The 22,240-nt window shown below is 29.8% G+C and overlaps 1 protein-coding gene across 1 annotated transcript in view; it reads right to left on the bottom strand.

Annotated features, from left to right (window-relative positions):
* Window positions 1-1,965: 1,965 nt before the first annotated feature.
* LOC148301331 (neuropeptide CCHamide-1 receptor-like) overlaps window positions 1,966-22,240 on the bottom strand; it is a 32,119-nt gene continuing 11,844 nt past the window's right edge. Inside the window, exons 4-8 of the mRNA XM_088273416.1 lie at window positions 17,189-17,377; window positions 12,768-12,871; window positions 9,188-9,325; window positions 4,281-4,412; window positions 1,966-3,274 (exon numbers count right to left, since the gene is read on the bottom strand). Coding sequence (XP_088129542.1) covers window positions 3,196-3,274; window positions 4,281-4,412; window positions 9,188-9,325; window positions 12,768-12,871; window positions 17,189-17,377 — 642 coding nt within the window. The 3' untranslated portion in view covers window positions 1,966-3,195. The remainder of the gene's footprint in view (window positions 3,275-4,280; window positions 4,413-9,187; window positions 9,326-12,767; window positions 12,872-17,188; window positions 17,378-22,240) is intronic.

Genomic DNA, 22,240 nt, shown 5'->3' with positions numbered 1-22,240 from the left:
GAAGAAGAATATGGAATTCTGGGCATTTACAGGGCTTACGATACTGTGATAAGCTGGTTTAAGTGATTACCTTACACTGTAACCAATTCTACCCAGAATCAACAACCACACTACTCAACTTGGCAATATATGAATACGTAAAATTTTTGAGAAAGATAATTTTCTGTTCAAAAATTTTTGTTACAACATATTAAAAAAAAAACATTTGATTTTTAAATATTTAAGAATTCAAATGCTCACATATTAACGTGACCTATCATTATTTTTTATAAAATAACTAGCGCAATTACCGCAACCCCATTTGAAAAATCCAAATTTTATTTGATTATAACATGAAATAAATTAGTGTAAAAGAAATCAATGGTGTAATATTTTTATTGAGTCGGGATTTTTGTGTGGCGTGACTAGTTGCCTTCTCGAGGGTTAGGATTAATCAAAGCTGCCATTCCCACTGAAACATGCAAGGGAGCGCCGACCAGCAATGTTTGATCGTTTTTCCTAGGAAAAACGAAAACATTAAAATATTTTATTTTTAACGTGCGAACATTACTCGTAAGTGAAATGGCGAGCCTTTGGGTCAAGAAGAAAAAATTAATACTAATTGGATGAAAATGTATGAAACTTCATATATCGCTCAATCCTTTCAAGAACGTCATTAATCAAAAAACTTGATTTTTCAGGAGAACGTTTTTAAAGTTTAAAAATATAATACAATGTATTAAAAATAAATATCAAGCCACTTATTGAACTTTCTACTGTGCAACAGATCTTTTTAGGTAAAACCTGAAGGTTCTTTCTCCGTTTGAAAATATTTTGTATATTTAAAAAAATAATTAAACAATACCTTTTTTTTCGAAATGCAAAAACAACACTTTCTGCCCTGTAGCGGGTCAATATTAAATTAAAAATATGCCGCTTTTGCTGGGATAAAGTAAATTTTCTGGGCATTCCGAAAGTATGCACAACTTAAAATTGTCGATTTTTGATTTATGACGTTCTTGAAAGGAGTGAGCGATATGTTAAGGGGATATTTGCAAACACAAAACTTATCCCACCGGAGAGGTCACATTTGTTTGAATGAATGTATTTAGAATATAAATAAAAAAATAATTCAACCTTTATCTTTCGAAAATTCTTTTCTTTTCAAACTGTATTATTATTTCGAATAAAAACTTATTTTTTCAATGCGAGATTGGTGTTTTAAGAAAAAATATATTTGGTATAATGTTATCTGGATTTAGAGAAAATTAAGCTGCGACTTAATAAACACTGAGCCTAAAGATGTGAGGATGATTTACCAGGTATGAATAATGAATGCTGTACCAATTGAGATATGTTTACTTCTTAAAAAATTCGATTTTTTTTGTTGTTGTTGATAAAAATCATTTTCAGACATTATCTGATAGACATTAGTTCCAAAATGTAGTTCAAAATTTTAAGTACAAACGACAAGTTAATCTTATCAATATCGAAACACTGTTTTATGTGAATAGGCTTTAAGGTACTATAAGTCGTTATATACTCAATATTTTTCATGGTAGACAGCTTGCTTCTTAACTTAGATTTTCGGTGTTCTCGATTGAATGGATTTTTATTGCTTCACAATCATTGTCAAACTAAACGTTTTGAAAATGAGTGACATCTTTTTTCTATTTTATTTCTTTTGACTGAGCCACAGCAATGTATGGATGAGTACAGCTGGAATGAAAACAACTATTTCCATTACTGATTGGCCATTAAAAGTAATACATATAAAATTATTTAATTAAACATTAATTAAGAAAAATAATTCAAAACAATATCTATAGATTTGCCATGTTTTATGGCAGCAAGTTTTATTTATTTAAAAATACTACCTTCACATTTCTACTTTGATTAATCCTAGTATTTGAAATACATGTTACTAGCAAAATCCTGTAAAAATGCGTATTTTAAAATAAGTCGTTTCTTAAATATCAATATCGTGCTATGATTAATAACTTTATTCAATACAATATCATTACGTATAATTTAATTCACAACACGATGTTGCCATATTTATACCAAATTTAATAAAGTATAAATAAACATTATTTTTATAATTCATTGTATCCCGGGATTTACATATCGCTCACTCCTTTCAAGAACGTCATAAATCAAAAATCGTCAATTTTCAGTTGTGCATGTTTTCGAAATGCGCAGAAAATGTAATTATATCCCAGCAAAAGAGGCATATTTTTAACTTAATATTTACCCGCTACAGGGCAGAAAATTTTGTTTTTGCATTTTGAAGAAAATGAATTGTTTAATTATTTTTTTAAATAAACTAAATATTTTTCAAATGGAGAAAAAACCTTCAGGTTTTACCTAAAAAGATCTGTTGCACAGTAAAAAGTTCAATAAATGTCTTGATATTTATTTTCAATACATTGTATTATATTTTTAAACTTTAAAAACGTTCTCCTGAAAAATCAAGATTTTTGATTTATGACTTTCTTGAAAGGAGTGAGCGATATGTATTTAGACTAAAATATTTATTTAATCCAGTTTGGATATGTCACATTTATTTATATACATAAATTCTTCATACGTGTGGTTTGAGATTCTAGTCAGGTTGTCGTCCTGTGGTTAGTGTCACGGACTCTGCATCTGAGTTTGTAGGTTCGACCTCCACTCTGACAAAACAAGATTTTTAATTTCAAACACAAACCGCTTATGCTTTCCCGAAAGAAATTAACTTTAGGAAAAAATCCGAATCCAAATGACATAATTTTTTAACATTAAAAGATGAAAATATTTCACCAATTAATGAGTAATCCTTACAATCATCAATATAAAAAAAATATACGACTGTTATTTTACATAGTAAAAATTATACCACATTGTTTTTAATAACACACTCAATAATTTTTTTTTTTATAATTAATTTAAATTGTCTTTTTAAAACACAATAAATTTGAAATTGTCTGAAACACCTCAATTTTTTATACTAAAATAAAACACATTTTAATCATAAAAATTTTCAAAATGCCTTTAACTAGACTTATTTTAAGTTACTATAATTTATCAAATTTTAATCAATTTAAGGTTTCAAATATTTTGCAAAAGTTCAATGGCTTGTATCAAGCGGTGCAGAATTGAAGTTTGTCTTCCAAGACGAGGATAACGATGTCAGAAGTTGGTTCAATCATACTCCTGCCAGTTGAAGGACGGGCCTCATATATTCCCCGATGATCGTTTTTGATCATCGTACCGCCCGTTGCGCCAAGTGCTAGTTGCTCTCTCAGTTTGTTCCCTAAAAAGATGTTAAATATCTTGAAAATGATATTCTGTAATAGTAAGAACACAGGGTAAAAATTTAAAGCATTAAAGGAAGAGAATACTAAGGTAGGTGTCTTGTCGGATGAAGACTGGAAAGCACCCACAATTGAGTGACACGTACTCTTTATTGACGTGCATACATTTTAAAGAAGAGAACCTGGGAACGTGGTTGCAATTAAAAGTAACGTCATACAAACCTGACTTGATATGACAAGCTTAAAGACGAGATGCAAGGACATTATTCGTAATATGTAAGTAGTGTTCTTATGGGTACCTTACTTTAAAAATATTACATGTGGAAAAAAATTACAAAGATGTCATTTTATTCTATTAAATACAGTTTCACCAATAAATGTCAGTGAAAAACTTTATAAAAAGTTTTACTTGGTAAAAACTATTTTTTTCTTAAAATCTATTAAAACAGGTGTTACGATGCATTCTCCATCATTTTCAAACTCTGTAAATTTTAAGAAATAGTAATATTTACCAAGTAAAACTGTAATAAAAAATGGATAGTTATCACCACAAAGTGACTGCCGAATCAATTAATGAAATAAAATCTTACTTTGTTTCTATTAACAGCAAAAGTTTTTTTTTTTAAAGTTCCATTACTTATTATTATTATTGAAAAGAAAATAACAGTACGAGTTCGATATTCAATACATTTATAAAATTTATATATTTTTGTAGTAATGTGTTTTTTTTTTCAATTTGAACAGAAAAAATCGAGTTTCTCAAAAATTAATTGATCCAAATTCAACCAGGCGTGAAAGGCATACAAATTAGAAACCGAAATTCTGTTTCTGTGTAATTATTGCATGGATATATTTATTGGCCTTATTTCTTGAAATTGGCCATCTATTGTCGATTTTCCAAAGCTCCAGTAAGGAATTATCCAGTACAAATTTATCATTTGCAAATATATCAGCCACCTGAGCAAGAATTTCACCACCAGCCCTTTAAGTAGCTAGGATCCTTACCTTTTGAATTCAGTCAGCGCCATCCCGCGGAATTGAGTAGCATTATGTTTATTAGCTACAGAGAGAGATACCGAGGTACCTCTCAACTCTCTGGCAGTCTGGGTTCGATTCTTCACCCAGCAAAGAAGATATCTAAAAAAATACCATTTAAAGTATGGTTACAATTGTTGAATGAAATAATTCATAAAATTCTCAAAATGAATGTCATCCAATACGCTTGAAAAAATAAATCAATATTTTCTTGAAAAGCTTCACACTCTGGTTTTAAAACATATTGCTCACTCCTTTCAAGAACGTCAAAAATTAAAAAAAACTTAATGTATAAAAATGTAATATAATTTATTAAAAATAAATATCAAGCCACTAATTGAACTTTTTATTATGCAACAGATCTTTTTAGTTAAAACCTAAATGTTTTTTCTCCATTTGAAAAATATTACGTATATAAAAAAACTATACCTTTTTTTCAGATTGCAAAAACAACACTTTCTGCCCTGTAGTGGAAAACATTAAGTTCAAAATATGTCGCTCTTGGTGGTATATATTGCATTTTCTGGGCATTCCGAAAACATGCACAACTGAAAATCAATAATTTTTTATATATGACGCTGAAAGGAGTGAGCGATATGTATATTGTCACTGTATTGTGCTACACAGACATTTAAAATTCTTTAGATAAATTTTTACAGCACCGTAAATCATATATTTTAAATTTTAAATTTGCTGTACAGAGTTTATGTACATTAGAGGGTTTATTTATATGAAACAAAAAGGGCCTAATGAACAACCTAAAACAGTCTGAAATTTGAGAAAAGATATTGTTTTTATAGATGTGAATATAAACAAACAAAAAAACTATGAATTGTACTATGAAAAAAAATTAAATTAAAGTTATTGGTATGGTAATATAACACTCTCCTTATCATTTATCGTTCAATTTGTGAATGCCACTTTTATAAACACTCAATAATCATTCTATCATCAGATCATTAAAATAAAATTATTACGATTTGAGATTTGTAGAAAGTAAAATTTTGAAAGAGAGAAGGAAGACAAAATTTGTCTTCCTTCTTTGAAATTTCAAGCAGATGGAATACAATTTGGCTGTTTCAGGAATTAAATTGTTTAAACAAATAATTTCTGAGGAATTTATAAAAACCCTTTAATAGTATCAACTCAAAAGGGGTACTCTGATTATTCATAATATTTCCTCATGCAACACAAATCTGTTATTTGATTTATTTTAGAATTATAAAAAATAGTGAAAATATCTTGTATGTACATATGTATATACCTATATAAACGGTAAAATGGTTTGTTCGTAACTGTATTAATCTCGAAAAGGAATTTCACGATTGATTGAAATACAATGAAGCCATCTCGATTTGAAAGACAGTGATGATATTCCACTCTTTTGACAGGATTTCAGAGATATCATATTTTTGAACAAGTGGAAGAAATCGGTTTATTATTCCCCATCTTGTAAGAAGCGACAGTTATAGACACTTCAGATTTAACGCGAATATAAACACAAGAGCGGCTGAGTTCAAATTGTGGATGAATATCGTAATTTGATCAAAGATTTATCGTATTTGATCGTTGTGGCAAGGGCGGGAGTGAAAAACACACAAATCAACGGTATTTAACAAAACCATCAGACCGCTGTGATTCGGTCGGACAATGTACTTATTTAATTGTAGAATCAGTCTGAGATACAATCCAGTAAGTTTAACAACAAATTATAAAGCCAATTCATTTAGCAAATTAATTGTAGGACAAGGTTTAAGATACATTTTAGTAAATTAAACAACTAATTAAGTCAATTAATTAAACAAATGGCTTGAATACTTCATAAATGGAAGCGTTCGACTATTCTGCTTAGCTGTGGCTTAGAAATATGACCTTTATGTACTTCTTTGGTTTGGTTTTGTGTAAACTTTCAATTGAAAAGAGCTCAGGCTCGCAATGTCAAATAAATCGGTTAAGCTGATTCTAGAGGGATTATTATGAATTCTCTTTATTGCTTGGGAAGTATTTTTTGATAAAGATTATGTTTTTATACCAATACCAATTTTGTTAAAGCAAAATATTTACGGCAAACAGAAAAATGTTTTTCCAGTACATTAGTTCCGTAAGGTCAAAACAAGTAAATAAGATGGACATTATCAATAATACCAACCAATAATATACAGAAGACTCTTGATTAACTAGAATAGATGGTGAATAAAGTTTCACAAAACATGAAAGATATTGAAAAAAAAAATAAAATAAAATGAATATCATCAATTATAAGATAGAAAATAATGTTTAAAAACACATATTTTTTAGTAAATTATTTTATTAATTTGAATACTTTTTAATCATTTATATTTTAATTTTACTTTTACTTTTTTTTTAAATAACCATTTTTTTAATTCCAACAAACCAATGTGTAACTCTGTAGTGGTAAGTGCGCTTGGTTACCGTGCTAGAGGTCCCGGATTCAATTTCAGGGGCTCAAAATTAAAACATGTAAGTTTTTCCTGTTGTATTTATAAAATATTACCCTCGACTGTTTAGGCTTATAACTGATCATCTTGACTTCATGCAATTAATGATTTAAATAACACTACATTAATACAGTATGACTCAAGTTTAAATATGTATACATAATGATACAAACAGTATGATTTAAGTTAACATGGTGTCGCCTGCAATGCTCTATGCAACATTGGATGTGGATAACGGTCAGTGCTAAATCTTTAATGCTTTAATGACTACGCCCGAGATAACTGTGTGTGTATGTGTGTGTGTGTGTGTGTGTGTGTGCGTGTGTGTGTGTGTGTGTGTGTGTGTGTGTGTATGTGTGTGTGTGTGTGTGTGTGTGTGTGTGTGTGTGTATGTGTGTGTGTGTGTGTGTGTGTGTGTGTGTGTGTGTGTGTGTGTGTGTGTGTGTGTGTTTGTTCAGTTAGTAAAATTATTTCTTGAATATTTTTTTCATCGTTTTTTCATTTTTTCAATAATTACTGAAGGGGTTAAAAATTGTGTAAATACTTAAATATTATTTCTATAATATCACATTTGATTTGCGATGATTTGCGAATACCGAAAAACATTGGTTTTTAACAATAACATAAGATATAACATGTAAATGCTCTAATTTAATAAAAATATTGTTAGACAGTATTTGAAATAATTTTAAATGAAAAAAAACCTTGGGTCAGATGTACATTTATTACAAATTTTAGTCCGCTTTATTCATCAAAAAGCATGAAATTATAATAAAAAATATGGTATTTAAAATTCTCGACGCAGTTTTCCAATTCCATGTCACATGTCACATAAATATGTAATATTCTCAATACAAAAAAAAACCTTGCGTTAGAAAAAAATGTTTGGCATTTTAACCCATATCAAACCAAATAAGAAATCACTGTCTAAATGAAAGGGATGGATATTTACGTTGATAAATTTCCGCTTCTTAGAGCGCACATTCTTTTTGCTTTTACAATTTTCGCTTTGGTTTCCTTTTGTCAAAGCTTTCTTTTCTTATTCGCTGATTAAAGAAAAATCGGATTTTCATGGAATTGAATTATCCAATAGCTAATTCTCTTTATAATCTTATTAAACAATAAGACCCGCTTAACGCGGGGATATGTTCGGGTTCTAGCGCAAAACAAAACAGCGTTAAAGTCGTATTCTCGCTACTCACATATGGATAAGTAAAATAGAACAGGGAATATCGCTCATTCCTTTCAAGAACGTCATAAATCAAAAATCGTCAATTTTTAGTTGTGAGTGTTTTCGGAATGCCTAGAAAATTTACTTTATCCCAGAAAAAGCGGCATTTTTAAAACTTAATATTTACCCGTTACAGGGCAGAAAGTGTTGTTTTTGCATTTTGTTGAAAAGGTATTGTTGGATTATTTTTTTAAATATACTAAATATTTTTCAAATGGAGAAAAAACCTTCAGGTTTTACTTAAAAAGATCTGTTGCAAAGTAAAAAGTTTGATAAGTGGCTTGATATTTATTTTTAATACATTGTATTATATTTTTAATCTTTAAAAACGTTCTCATGAAAAATCAAGTTTTTTGATTTATGACGTTCTTGAAAGGAGTAAGCGATATGATATTTTTTAAATTTTTGAACAAACATACAAGTAAATTCGTCAATATTCAATACCATTTATTTGGATTTTTTTTATTGATGTATAATTATTTATTTTCAAAACACACTTAAACAAATTGTTACCCTTTTGTCTATAATTTCTATTTTATAGTCAATATAACAACTCTTAACTAGCTATGATTTTTTCATCGATATCTTCTTTTTATTCTGAATATTGTTCTGGTCGTGAGAATGCAATGTTACAAAAATATACCGCATGTGATTTTAAGGAATTCAAATATTACCGCATAATAATGAAACAGCGTTAAGTGGGGTCTTACTGTACTTATTTTAGTCAATTAAAAAAGTTTATGAAATAAAAATGAAAACATTGACTAAGATGCTAATATCTAAATATATTTCAATGTTTATTTTAGTTGTTTAAATAAATATTTTTATTTATCGAATTCGTACTAGAATCATCTAAAATCATCCAATTACTGAAAACATTTTGTTAAAAATGAAATATTTTGATATTTAAAATAAAATTTTAATCTGATATTATCACTCAACGATTAAAATGGAAACCTTTTTTTTGATTGAAAGCTTTTCACCCTTTAAGAGTGCTATAGGCAGACATAGACGTCCTTTGTCTACATTCCTGACGGCAGGGGGAAAGACATCTCTCGGGTTTCTTTTAAGTTTTTATTTTAAATAATTTTCCTAAGATAGCAAAAGTAAGATTTTCCCTTTCCAGCATTGTTTCGAAACTTTTATAAAATTGATTTTGAAATATGTAAATTATTTTGTTTGCCTACCTATTAAAATGTTGCCGGAACGTTCCACTGACGCAGTACAGCGCCAACGGGTTGACGCAGCTGTTCATGAACGTGAGGCAGAATCCCACAATGCGGAATGTATGCCAAAAGGCATTGTAGTCGTCTTCTGCATTTGGGCTACAAAAATGAAAAAAAATCACTTGTGATTATTCAACTCAGCTAAAGTAATTATCAAAAATCAATCCTTGTTAAATATTAACTTACCTTTTTTAAATATTTTAAATGTAATATACAGTCTGAACCATCTTGCAATACAAATTGACTGATGGTTTTGAAATATTAAAGTCGTTAGAAAAACGTTTAATTAAAACTTAGACTGACGTCATAAAATAAAATATATTTTTTAAATGTAAGTTTTACTAAGAAAATACCATTATTTCTTAAAATCTATTGTGACACGCGTTTCGGTGCATTTCGCATCCATACGTTTTACAAAAGATTTTACGAAATAGTTGTATTTACTAAGTTAAACATAAATTATAAACGGATAGATTTTACCATTAAGTGACGAATCAATAAATAAAATGTACTTTATTAAGAAATAACATGTTTGGCATCCCTTCAAAGTATTCACCTCCCAATACACTCACTTATACCAAGGGTTTTTCTTCGCTTCATCTTTTACGTTTTTTTTTTCAATTAAATTAAATTTTTTTGTGAGTCTCAAGTAAGTAAAACTTATTCAAATCAACCATACATACTGCCGCGAACTCACACAGTAAGCGAAGTATATATTGTATCATATTTATACGACATAATAGTATAATAATATAACTTTATGGATTCTTCCACATTTATTTTATTTGACCATTCGGGTCTTATCATTACCGACATCATCAGAATGTTATATGAGTCATATATGATCTCTCTTGTTCTTCTTTGTGAGCCCTCTGACCTCCACTGCTGGATATAGGCCTCTCGTCTTCTTTCCATTTCCTCCGGTTGGTTGCTGCTTGCAGCCAGTTTTTACCCCCCACAGCAACAATGTCGTCAGACCATCTCTTATGGGGTCTTCCGACACCTCTCCCAAGGTATCCATCGTAGAATTATTGTCATATTGCTCACTCCTTTCAACAACGTCACATATCAAAAATCGTCAATTTTCAGTTGTGCGTGTTTTCGGAATGCCCAGAAAATGTACTATATCCCAGCAAAAGCGCCATATTTTAAACTTATTATTTACCTGCTACAGGACAGAAAGTGTTGTTATTGAATTTTAAAGAAAAGGTATTGTTTTTTTTTTAAATATACTAAATATTTTTCGAATGTAGAAAAAACAGGTTTTACCTAAGAAGATCTGTTGCACAATAAAAAGTTCAATAAGTGGCTTCATATTTATTTTTCATACATTTTATTTTATTTTTATACTTTAAAAACGATATCCTGAAAAATCAATTTTTTTTGTATATGACGTTGTTGAGTGAGCCATATATGATATACATATTTATATAAGTTCCAAAAAAATCAATAGTGTATTTGTCAATCACGGGTAGAATGGTGAATGTTACAGGTGTATAAAGAGATCACGTAAACCAGCCTATGGTAGGTCGCTAACCCCGTAAATATCCACAGTTTCATATACTTCTTCATCTATGTATGTCGAGATGTAAACGTAAATGCGTTTACTAAGAAATCCGCGTCTAAGAATTACGTGAAACTTTCCTTGGGTTTTTCTTAGGATCATTGGCCGGAAAATATATTAATATTCAGTTTGTATCTGTAGGAAAACGAAAAATAAAAATTTTCTGGCGAAAAAGGAAAAGACGAGTTTACGGAAAGCTAATATAAACATTTCCATACAGTGAATAAATTCTGAATTGATTTAATATATTATACTTCGAAAAGAAATTTACGTTCACTTCTAGAAAAAGTTCTATTCCTTAGAAATATTTTAAACCTAATTTATAGAAAGTTTTATCGAACAAATCAGTGTAGTCTTCTTCGTGGATTACACTCACATCCGTGATGATTGGTTTGCTTCTTTCGTGGACAGTCTCCACCCGTCTCTATCGTCCACTCGTATCCTCAACTCGGCGTTTCTGGTATCACACATGTCGGAGATAATTTGGTACACGTAGGTTAAGTGGGGTCGTTCTCTGTAGCTTGTGACTTCACACATACTCTATACTCGTAAGAAGCAGAACTGGGTGTCTTATATTATGGCCTACCTATTTGGCTTGCTCTTGTGTTACTTTTTTTAGTAAGCATCTATATAATGCTATAACAGTAAACCCCCTATAACATTGAGATAGGGTCCGAGTTATCAAGGGAAACGTTATAGAGGATTACTATTTTTAAACTGTATTTTTACATTTTTAGTAACGGAAATGACTTGACTAAATAAACAGACTTACTGCGTTATATGGAGGACCACTATTATAGAAAAAAACCTCTGCAAACGTTATAGGGGAAAACCTTATATGAGTTAACGTGATAGGGTTTTTTTATGTATTTTAGTGTTGTAATAAACCATTTTTGTTTGGTTTTTCCAATATTTTTTTAGGATTTACCCTTATTAAAACATTCCAGTTTGTGCTTTCTATTTCTTTCACCTCCCGCCTTTTCTCCTCTAAAACAGGCTAAATAATAGAACGCCAAACGCATCTATCTTGACAAGCATTCCTAGTTTGCTTAAGGTCCATACATCTAGTCACAGGTACCTTGTAGTAAGCAACCAAACCATTATAGTGTATAAAGCCTAATGAGTGGTTAATGTATTTGGCTACCGTGTTGGAGGTCTCGGATTGAGGTTCAATTCCCAGGGTGGTAAAATAAATAAAAGTTTTTTTTTGTAATTTATGTATTACTTCTTAAATATCACTTTTTCTTAAAATCTATTGTGACAATTGTTTCAATGCATTCCGCGTGATTTTCAGACAGCTTAATTAATGAAATTAAACATAAATTAATTTTCACTCTCATAATAACTTAATATTACTCTGATATGTAACCTGAAGCACAAACCTGATCAACTTGCCATCATGCACTCAACAATCAAGTTAATATTACTTAGAGTTAAAAAAAATAGTTTGAAGCACTACGTTTAAGTGAAGGTATTTATAATGCCAAAAAATACAGAAAAGTCAAGTGATCGTGTGCTTTGAAACCTAATGTTAAATAAGATAATATTATATAAGAACTTGTAAATTTTCTGTATAGTAGGAATCGAACCCATTATTTATGACAAAATCCAAAATTATTAAACTAAAATTTGGGATCACTCTAAATAATGTGAATTGAAGTTTAAAAGAAACGAAATATTTATAAAATGAAGAAAAGAAATATGATAATACAAAAAGGCGTTTGTCATTTATGACAGTATTTCATCATGCTTTATTATATTGTTACCACATACATATTTTATTTTAGCGACAATATTTATATTCACGATAAGAAAACTCATCAGCTTTGACATATTATATCAACGTCACATTTCATATATTGGCTGTGTCATTTTTCCGTGAATTGGGCGTAAAGTACACGTCTTGAAATATGATAAGATACAAAATATTCAGAAAATAAATATCTTATGACACATTATGTAATAAAAGTTACTCACTTGTAGTAGAACCATATCATGAATACGTGATAGGGAAGGAAGCAGATGGCAAATACGACCACGAATGCCAATACCATTATGGCCACTTTCCTCCGAGCTTTGACCTGAAATGAGAAGAATTCTATCTCAACACTTTGCATGGCAACTACACGGATCCGTGTAACATGCGTCTAGAGCAAGTATTATCTATGAGCCAAGTCATGGATGTTTTTATAAAAACGGTCAACAATATCCGTTGGCACGCTCTTCAGCATTGCCAATTTTAGGGCGATCTTGAAAAATCTCAAAAGCCAGTCAAGGTTAATGGTTTGTGAGTACAACTTATGTTTTAGCCAAGTTGACATTTTCAGTTGGGGAAAATCTGTGTTGAAAAGTCGAATGGTGAGCATATTGTCCTCTCAGGATCTTTAAAAACTATCCTTATCTGCATTGTATGTATGTTCCCACTAGAATCAACTTCACACACACTCACACGCACACACACGCACAGGGTTCTTACACACTTCACATGTGCACATTTTCTTTCTTAACTTTTTTTGTTAACTATAATTGGTTTGTTTAATGTATATTATTTTAATGTTTTGTTGTATATATAGCCCTGGCCATATGTATTAGGCACCCCCTACAAAATTGGTTTGTCTTTAAATACTGCGACTCTAGGATTTTTCGCAATCTCTTCGGATTGTATAGTATTTTGATGGATTTTACCTGCAACTCATTATCTGCTTTTCCAACCTACGACAATTAGGGGCGTGGTTTATTTAAAAACACGCTTTTTACTAATTTCAAGAGTTAGTTTTAAATGTGAAACATTGCTTTTCAGTTATTTTAGTCAGTGAAAAAGATTTTTTTTATTGATACTTTTCATTGTAACCTTTATTATTTTATCTAAAAATACAAAAAAAACGTGATTTGAGTGAAACTGAGCGGATTCAAATAAATTTATTGAATTCAAAAGGGTTAACCTAGGTTTAAAAAGCTAAAAAAATAACTGCTCCCGATGTGCGGTCCTAACAAAAATTTAAATATTTTTTTAATCTGGTTCTTATGAAAACTGCCCAAAGCAGTCAGAAAAAGGATCATTTCAAGTCGAAAAGGCTGAATTTCAGTTAATGAATCATTGAAAAATCGTCTTAGTATATCTTTAAAGCTATCTACGAGTATGGATTCTTTCCTTCCATTTTTATTTTATTTAAATAGATAAGCTTCTATCATAACCGGTGAGCGGTTATAATCGGGTGAAATTTATCATCACTTTATAATTGTATTATAATTAACATTAATATCGTTTTTTTATTACAATTTCCATATATTTCTACGTAATACAATTTTATAATTTTAGTTGCGCTGAGCCTATCCAAAAAAGAGACCAAGCTCTTGTGATTGTACATAAACGTGTTATAACAAGGTATTGCTAATGATTTTTTTTTATTATTTTAAAGTTGTATGTAAAAATAATAATAAATTAATTGATTCCGTAAAAAAGCTGTTAAATTAAATCCGTAAGACCATTTGGTAAAAAAAAAGCTCACTTTACATCAATTGATCTTTTTAGACTCCTTTTCCCACCAAGATCAAAGAATTAAATTGGGTTTCATTTGACATGTTTTAATAAAAGAGCAATCTATAAATAAGCTTTTTGTCCCTGAAATCCGAGTCTAATCAAGCGGAAAAAAATATATCAGTTAAGTGTTTTTTTTTTGGTTTAAATACCTTTGGCTGAACATGAATCAAATACATATATAATACTTTATTGAAAGCATATATAATACTACATTAAATACGGTGTATTTTTTTAAGGGTTTGGTTTTTAAATTAGCAGCATTGTATCTACAGACTGTCCATTTGACAGTTGACAGATGATTTGTAGTCAGTACGTTATGCTATTTCACAATAAATAGACTTAATGACCATTATACGCGTCATAGGTTAGGCGAATGGGCCGAAAACAATATTCAGCTTGATCCTCTTTTTCAACGCAAAATTTTGTTCACCGATAATATAATTTTATAAACAGTCAATATCATTTAAAATAATGAACAGCACATATGAATTTATCAAATAAATGACATATTTTGACTAATATTTATACCTGAAAAGTGGTATAATCGTATTACAATGTTCAGAAATTTGATAACAAGCTATTTTAAATGAATCCAGGAATAGAATTTTATAAGCACGGAGAAATTAAATAAAATATATTCACCAAAAAAATATTGACAACCTGTTCTCATTTTCAGACGGACATAATGAATGAAATAACTTTGTTTTCACTCCAAAGCAAAAAGCCACTTCAAGTAAAAATCAATTTTATTTTCCGTAGCGTTGTCAACCTCGTGAATTTAAAAACCTTTATCATTATTCAAATACTCGTAAATATTCGCTCTCGTATACCAATATTAAAATGGTACATATTGTCAAATGAATTCAGTTTTAAAAAATGGTAGAAAAAGTATTTGAAATATTTTTAAAAAATAAATCGGTATTTTGGAGCACGAAAACATACTAAGTTTTCATTTTTGACTCTTTTGACTTTTGTTTTTGAAAAAAAATTCTCTGAAATTGAGTATCCTTTGTAGATATATCATTAATTTCTTTTAAAGTCTGGATTTTCGCACCTAATAAATCTATTCTTTTTCTTAATAAAAGTAGCATCCAAATTAGTACGAATTCATTTCTTGGTTCAAATAGATTAATTATTTTCTAGATAATGGAAATTGAAGTCAATAAAGTTAAATTCATTTCTAAAAAGTATGTAATTTAGATAAATACAAAACATACTACTAGCGCGGTCGAAACCCTACTGACCGTTTAAAATATAACGCTAAAATACGACATTATTTTCGGTTACCCATATTTATGTGTGTACTTATATTCTTACTGTATCTCTTTTCGATTACAAGTAGCTACAGAAAATAGTTTTCCGCCAACCCGCATTAACATTTTCCCTGAAAATCCTAATTTCAATTATCATACCGACATTTATAAAATATTCACAAAACAATTTTCAACAGAGAAATTCATCATTGTAATATACGAGGCCATAACGAAATACATGTCTAGGCAATAAACACAACTAAGTTTGGAGTACAATAAGGTCCTTTTAATATTTTGCCTATACCCAAATTAACCAGCTACCTGACTTAAATAAAATAGAACCTAGTCAAGAATCCAAAATACGTTAACTGAAAAAATACTTTATGGAAAGATGTTTGTGTTAGTGATTAGTTATGTTTTTCTTTTTTCCTTTTAACGTGCTTCTTACCTTATGGTTTTATTGTACTGTATTGCTTTATATTTTACATTTTGCCCTCTGTTTTCTTGTTTGTTTCTTTCTTATCTGTTCTACAGTCTGGTTAACCTATTTCCCATGTCCAAAAATGAGTAATGGTAATTACTCATCGGGAATATTATAAATGTGACTTAATACATGAAATATGTTTAAATATATAAATGAATAAATAAAAAATATCATGTGATTATAATCAAGGATTCGGCCTCACATAGTAATAATACAAGAGTTTCTGCTCAATAAAAAGCTTCTTCAATTCACCAATAGATGTCTCTATTAAAAATCCTTGAGATTCAAGTACAATGTTTTGAAATTGGATCATATATAAATATATATATATATATATATATATATATATATATATATATATATATATATATATATATATATATATATATATATATATATATATATATATATATATATATATATATATATATATATATATATATATATATATATATATATATATATATATATATATATATATATATATATATATATATATATATATATATATATATATATATATATATATATATATATATATATATATATATATATATATATATATATATATATATATATATATATATATATATATATATATATATATATATATATATATATATATATATAGATATATATATATATATATATATATATATATATATATATATATATATATATATATATATATATATATATATATATATATATATATATATATATATATATATATATATATATATATAACTTCCAAGAATTTGAATAGTGTGGTTGTCAATCATGATTTAGAATCTTCTTCATATTTGATGAGATGTTAAAAAATAATATGAAAAAAACTCATTTAATAGGAGATAATCCAGATTTTGTGAGCAAGTGTTTGGACACTCTCAAAATGTTGTAACGAAATATTTTGTTGTTGACTGTATAATTCATTTTTCTTTTATGTGTGTGTATTGTGTTTATACGAACGAAACCAGCCTATGACGGTCGTAAGCCCCGTAAATGCCCAGACTTCCATATATTCTTTATGTGTGATGAGATGTCAAAAAAAATCAAATGTAAAATATCAATTTAGGAATACCCGTTATTTTTATAAGTAATAACTTGTATTTTTTCTTACCTGCCTTCTGGCAAGTTGAAGCTCTCCAGGTATGTTCTTAACACTGAGGACAAGATGACGTGCCATCAGCACGTAGAACACTCCAATCACCGCCAAGGGGATGGCGTAGTAGACGAGGAACCTCCCCATGACAATTGTGCGAGCGTACTCCACACCCCACTGCTCCGGGAAGGGATAACACGCTTCAAACTAAAAAAAACTCTTGAAATTCAAGGAACGGCGCAGACACCATAGGGCGCTCGTGCACTACACAGAATTTTACTGTTCGGCATTGCAGTCAGCTTGAAAAAAACGGATGATTGGCTTGTGCACTTGTCCGACTTTCTCCGGATCGGGGTACGCGTGAACTCGATCCCGCTAAACTCGCTTTTATTTGAAAAAAAAAAACGGACTGCCGGACAGTAAAATACACTGTATTACTGCCTACACTAGGGTACTTCTAGAAAATTTGGTGATGGAATTACAATCTTTCATTTATTTCGATTGGCAGTGACAGGTATATTGAAAGCTTTTAAATGTAAATTCACAGTAAAATCGGGATACAATTTTTTATTGTTTCACATTTTCAATAAATTTCGCAACATAGTTCAATAAAAAATTGCTTAGCAAGAGCAGATATGTCAGGAAGCCTAAATGCTTCTGTATCAGATCTGGGCATGCGGTGGGACAGCTTTCAATGTCCGGCAGTCCAATTAGAATGAAAAAACGGATGCTTTGCTTGTGCAATTGTCCGTCTTTCTCCGGATCGATGCGCTCGATCGGTGCGTGATCACGGTGCTCGTGAATTCGATCACACTAAACTGTCGTAGTCGCTTTCATTATTCAAAATCGGACTGCCGAACGGTAAAATTCCGGGTAGTGGACAATCGCCCTTAGGATGGACAATTCAGGTAAGGAAGTTTTTTTTTACATTTTTACGTACCTACCTATTCAAACGAATAAAATAATATACTTACTAACCTTGCGTAGTAAAAAAGATTGTATTTTACGATAAACAAAAGTATTTGAATGTGGAAAATTTTCTAATCATTTAAGTAATCTTAAGGGTACTATTGAAAACTTCTTACTTTTTTTAATGGAAAAAAAATATATCCCCTCCAGATAAAAGGTTATATTAAAATTCTAACCCTTTCTTTTCATCACTTGCCCGCCTCGTTAAGTAAGGCTACTCCAGATGAATTCAACTTCATGAATACAAATTAGAAATAAGGTACCTATTTAATATGCAAAGTTGCTTACTAGAGAATTTAAAGATGATAAAAAAAATCACAACAAATTGCAAAAAAACTGATATGGTTATAAGCTCTTTATTTTTTGCACCAAGAAACAGAAAAATCAACTTATATTTATTTTTAATTTTTTACTACATTATTATTTTGTCATTCAATATGTACTTTAAAAAGCATTTTTATTTTAAATTTCTTCTTTTAACCCTTTTCCGCATCCGATGGCGCATAGGGCACTGCATCATCTAAACGCAGTGTTATCTTGATCGTTAACACATGAAGGAAATGTGACCAGCCCTCCGCTTCAGGTACCAGTCTAGGGTAATGTTAATTAAATATTAGAGTGAAAAAAATCACTTATATTTATTTGACCCCTCCCCTGGGAATCGAACCCAAGACCTCTAGTACGGTAGCCGAGCGTGATGACCATTACACTGCGGAGGCGGACTTTAAATTTACGTGGGTGATATTGTCACGAGTAGAATGTTTAACAGTGTATAAAGTGATCATCTAAACCATTCAATCACAGGTTGTAAGCCTGTAAATGCCAAAAATGTCATATTCTTGTTCAAAAAAATAAAAATCTTGACACAAGAAACTTTCAAGTGGAGCAAATCCAAAAAAAAGGACACATTCAAAATATTGGAAACAGAATTTTGAGTTCTCTTTGAATATTATCGAAAGTTAGTTTATACTTATTTTACATCATTTTTGACTATAAAGTTTTATTAACAACATATATTTTTTCAAATGTTCGTTTAAAGTATGTTTAAGTAAGTCTTGATAGAAACTTGATGGATTGATTTTAAAAGTATTTAATAAAAACCTACATACTAAATTTTTTATCGTGTTTTCAAGTTCAAGTTTTTTTTATGATATCAAATACCAATTCAGACCATCGCAGCATTTAACTTTACAGCTATACGTTTGGGATTAGACGAAGCCTTTGAGCTAAGGATTAAGGATTATCTTTTTAAATCCTTCAAAATAACCAAATTGATATTAATTTTAGAGAAAATTTACCAACACAAGATTTAAAAGTTTCAAAAAAAACGTTTTGAAAAATTTAGAAAAATATTTGACGAAAAACACTTTAGCATAACGTTTTGAGTAATGAAAATATAGAGAACAGCTTTTTATCCAAAAGATTTTTATACTCGTTTTAATCGTATTAAAATACGAATGGAGTTGAAATGGTAAGAGCTCGTTAACAAAATCATATTGACTCATTGATTAATCCTATGATTTCAATATATATTTTCATTTAAATTAATTCAATTATACCAATTACCGGTGACTTAAAATTACGGAAGCACGTTTGTGAATGGTGTTCTCAAGAGTTCTCTTATTAAGGATTTACGGGAATGAAGATGTGTGAAATTATAATATCTTGAATTAATTTTTATTTTTATTTTTTACTTAGTGAATACCACTATTTCTTAAAATCTACCGTGACACGTGTTTCGACGCATTCCACATCATTTTCAAACACCGATGTTTGAAAATGATGCGGAATGCATCGAAACACATGTCACGGTAGATTTTCAGAAATAGTGGTACAGTAAAAGTTTTTTTTAAAATTAAAAATGGATAGGTTTTACCACAAAGAGACCACCGAATCAATGAATGAAATCTTGAATTTATGCTAAAAAGAAGTATTATCTTGAAATATATTCTTTAAACATGTGAATCATCTACACGTAGAAAATGGAATAATTACAGAAAACTGTTGGAGAAAATACAGAGTTTTGAAGGTTGCAGACGAATAAATGAAAAATAAAACAAATTCAATAAATGGTTTATTAATAATGTTGGGATACAAATTTTACAGAAATCGATTTTATAACTACATATGGTAGACAGAATTTTTTTGTTTTAGCTATAGTCCACCTAAGAGAATGATCCCCCTTTTATATCCTATGCAATCTTTTAAAAATCGCACTCATTTACCCATATTCGTTCCGGGGATTTTAAAGATTTCTTTAGATTTTCAAACAAAAAAATATTGTGTTTCGTTTATATCCAAATCTTCATTATAGGATAAAAAAAGGCAAACGACAGTCCGAGTTCTGTATGCTCTTTTATGTAAATACAGCCCTTTTTTTACATAAACATAACAAATATCTCCCAATATCGCCATGTTCGCATACAACACAAAATATAACGCAAAAAATATTTATTTCTGTGTTACATGGGAGATACTTGGTTTCTCGAAATGTCAAATCAATACTGAACGAAGACATACTATTCAATTGTAAGACGCGTGATTTCGTCAGAACATTGAGCATAAATATAACTCCCGAACCGAAATTTGAACGCATGACCGGCCTTGATTGTCAACAACGTAAAACTTAAACCAGCCAAGGTCGGAAGACATGTAAATACACAGACTTTCATAATTCCATCCAAATACATTACCAGGTATATAACCAGATGGTGCATGGGGCACTGCATCATATAAATGCAGTGTTATCTTTATGGTTAACGCATGAAGGAAAGGTGATCAGCCCTTCGCTTCAGACACCTGTCCAGGGTGATATTGAATAAATATTAGACTGAAAAATCACTCATATTTATTTTGACCCTCTTGGGAATCGAACCCGGGACCTCCAACACTGAGCTGAGCGTGCTGACCATTACACTACGGACGCAAACGAATATGCTTGTAGGTATATATTTGTAAACATAAAATATTGTGTACTGGGATAATGCATTCCACATATTTAAAAAAAAAACAAGCGTTTTATAAAATACTTTAGTAATTTGTTTACCAATTTATTTATTGATTTATTTCTTTTAAATATGCTTCTTGTGCCTATTTATTATACCTGTTTATTGTTTTAATATTTTGCAATGTATTAAATTGAATATGTCTCTTTTCATTATTTTTATTCTTATTTGTTTATTATTTTTAATTTCAATGTATAAAAAAAAGTGGTAAAACATATATGGCTGACCAAATATTGGACCCACCACTTAGTCAAGCTGGAATAAAGAGTCATTATGATTTTTATTATTAATATTATTGTAAGGATTATTATTCGTTATTTAAAAAAAAAATACTTTATTATTTGTGTTTCAGTCTTGTTAACCTTAATCCCATGTCCCAAAATGAAAAATAGAAATTACTCATCGGGAATATGTATATTCAAATGATTTATGTATGTATTCAATTAAATTAAATAAAACATTAAATAAATAAATATTTTTAAAAAATTCAACAACAAAAAATTAATATATACATAACAAACAATATTCAAGGCGTATATATTAAAAGTCAGCAAGAGGACTTAAATGTGTAAAAGAATCCCGCTTCGGAAAACTCCTTCGGACACATGGAACAGATCAATATCCAATGTGATATTGTTCAACATAGCGGTAGCTCTTCTTACAGGCATAACCATCGGCAGGTTGGTCTTGTGTATAGGAATGTGAAACAATCTATGTCGACGCTGTCTTAGGTAACTATTGGGAACATACAGACCAATGTTCCGGATAATTTCAGGATTATCGATTATACCGCCCAACAATTGATAAAAATTCCTTATCAAATACTCATTACTTCTAGTCTCTAAACTATTGTAGCCAAGCATACCCTGGTGAAACTCGGTAGGGTAGAGCCAAGGAATAGCCGTACTCTCTCATGTAGAGATACCTCAGAAACTTCTTTTGGACTTTCTCTACCATAAGAAAGTACTTAAGGTCGTGTGGTCCTCAAATCATCAAGCCACTCACGAGTCTACTTCGCACCAAGGAGTAATAAAGAGTTCTCAGCACGGGGCATTTGTAATATGTTTTGAAATTAATAAAAAAAGAAATTAATTCC

Source organism: Brachycentrus maculatus, unplaced genomic scaffold (assembly GCF_059751285.1).
Source record: "Brachycentrus maculatus isolate JH-2025_06_01 unplaced genomic scaffold, ASM5975128v1 h1tg000574l, whole genome shotgun sequence".
Classification (NCBI taxonomy): domain Eukaryota; kingdom Metazoa; phylum Arthropoda; class Insecta; order Trichoptera; family Brachycentridae; genus Brachycentrus; species Brachycentrus maculatus.
Note: the sequence above shows the minus strand (reverse complement) of the source record. Positions and strands in the feature narration are given on the sequence as shown.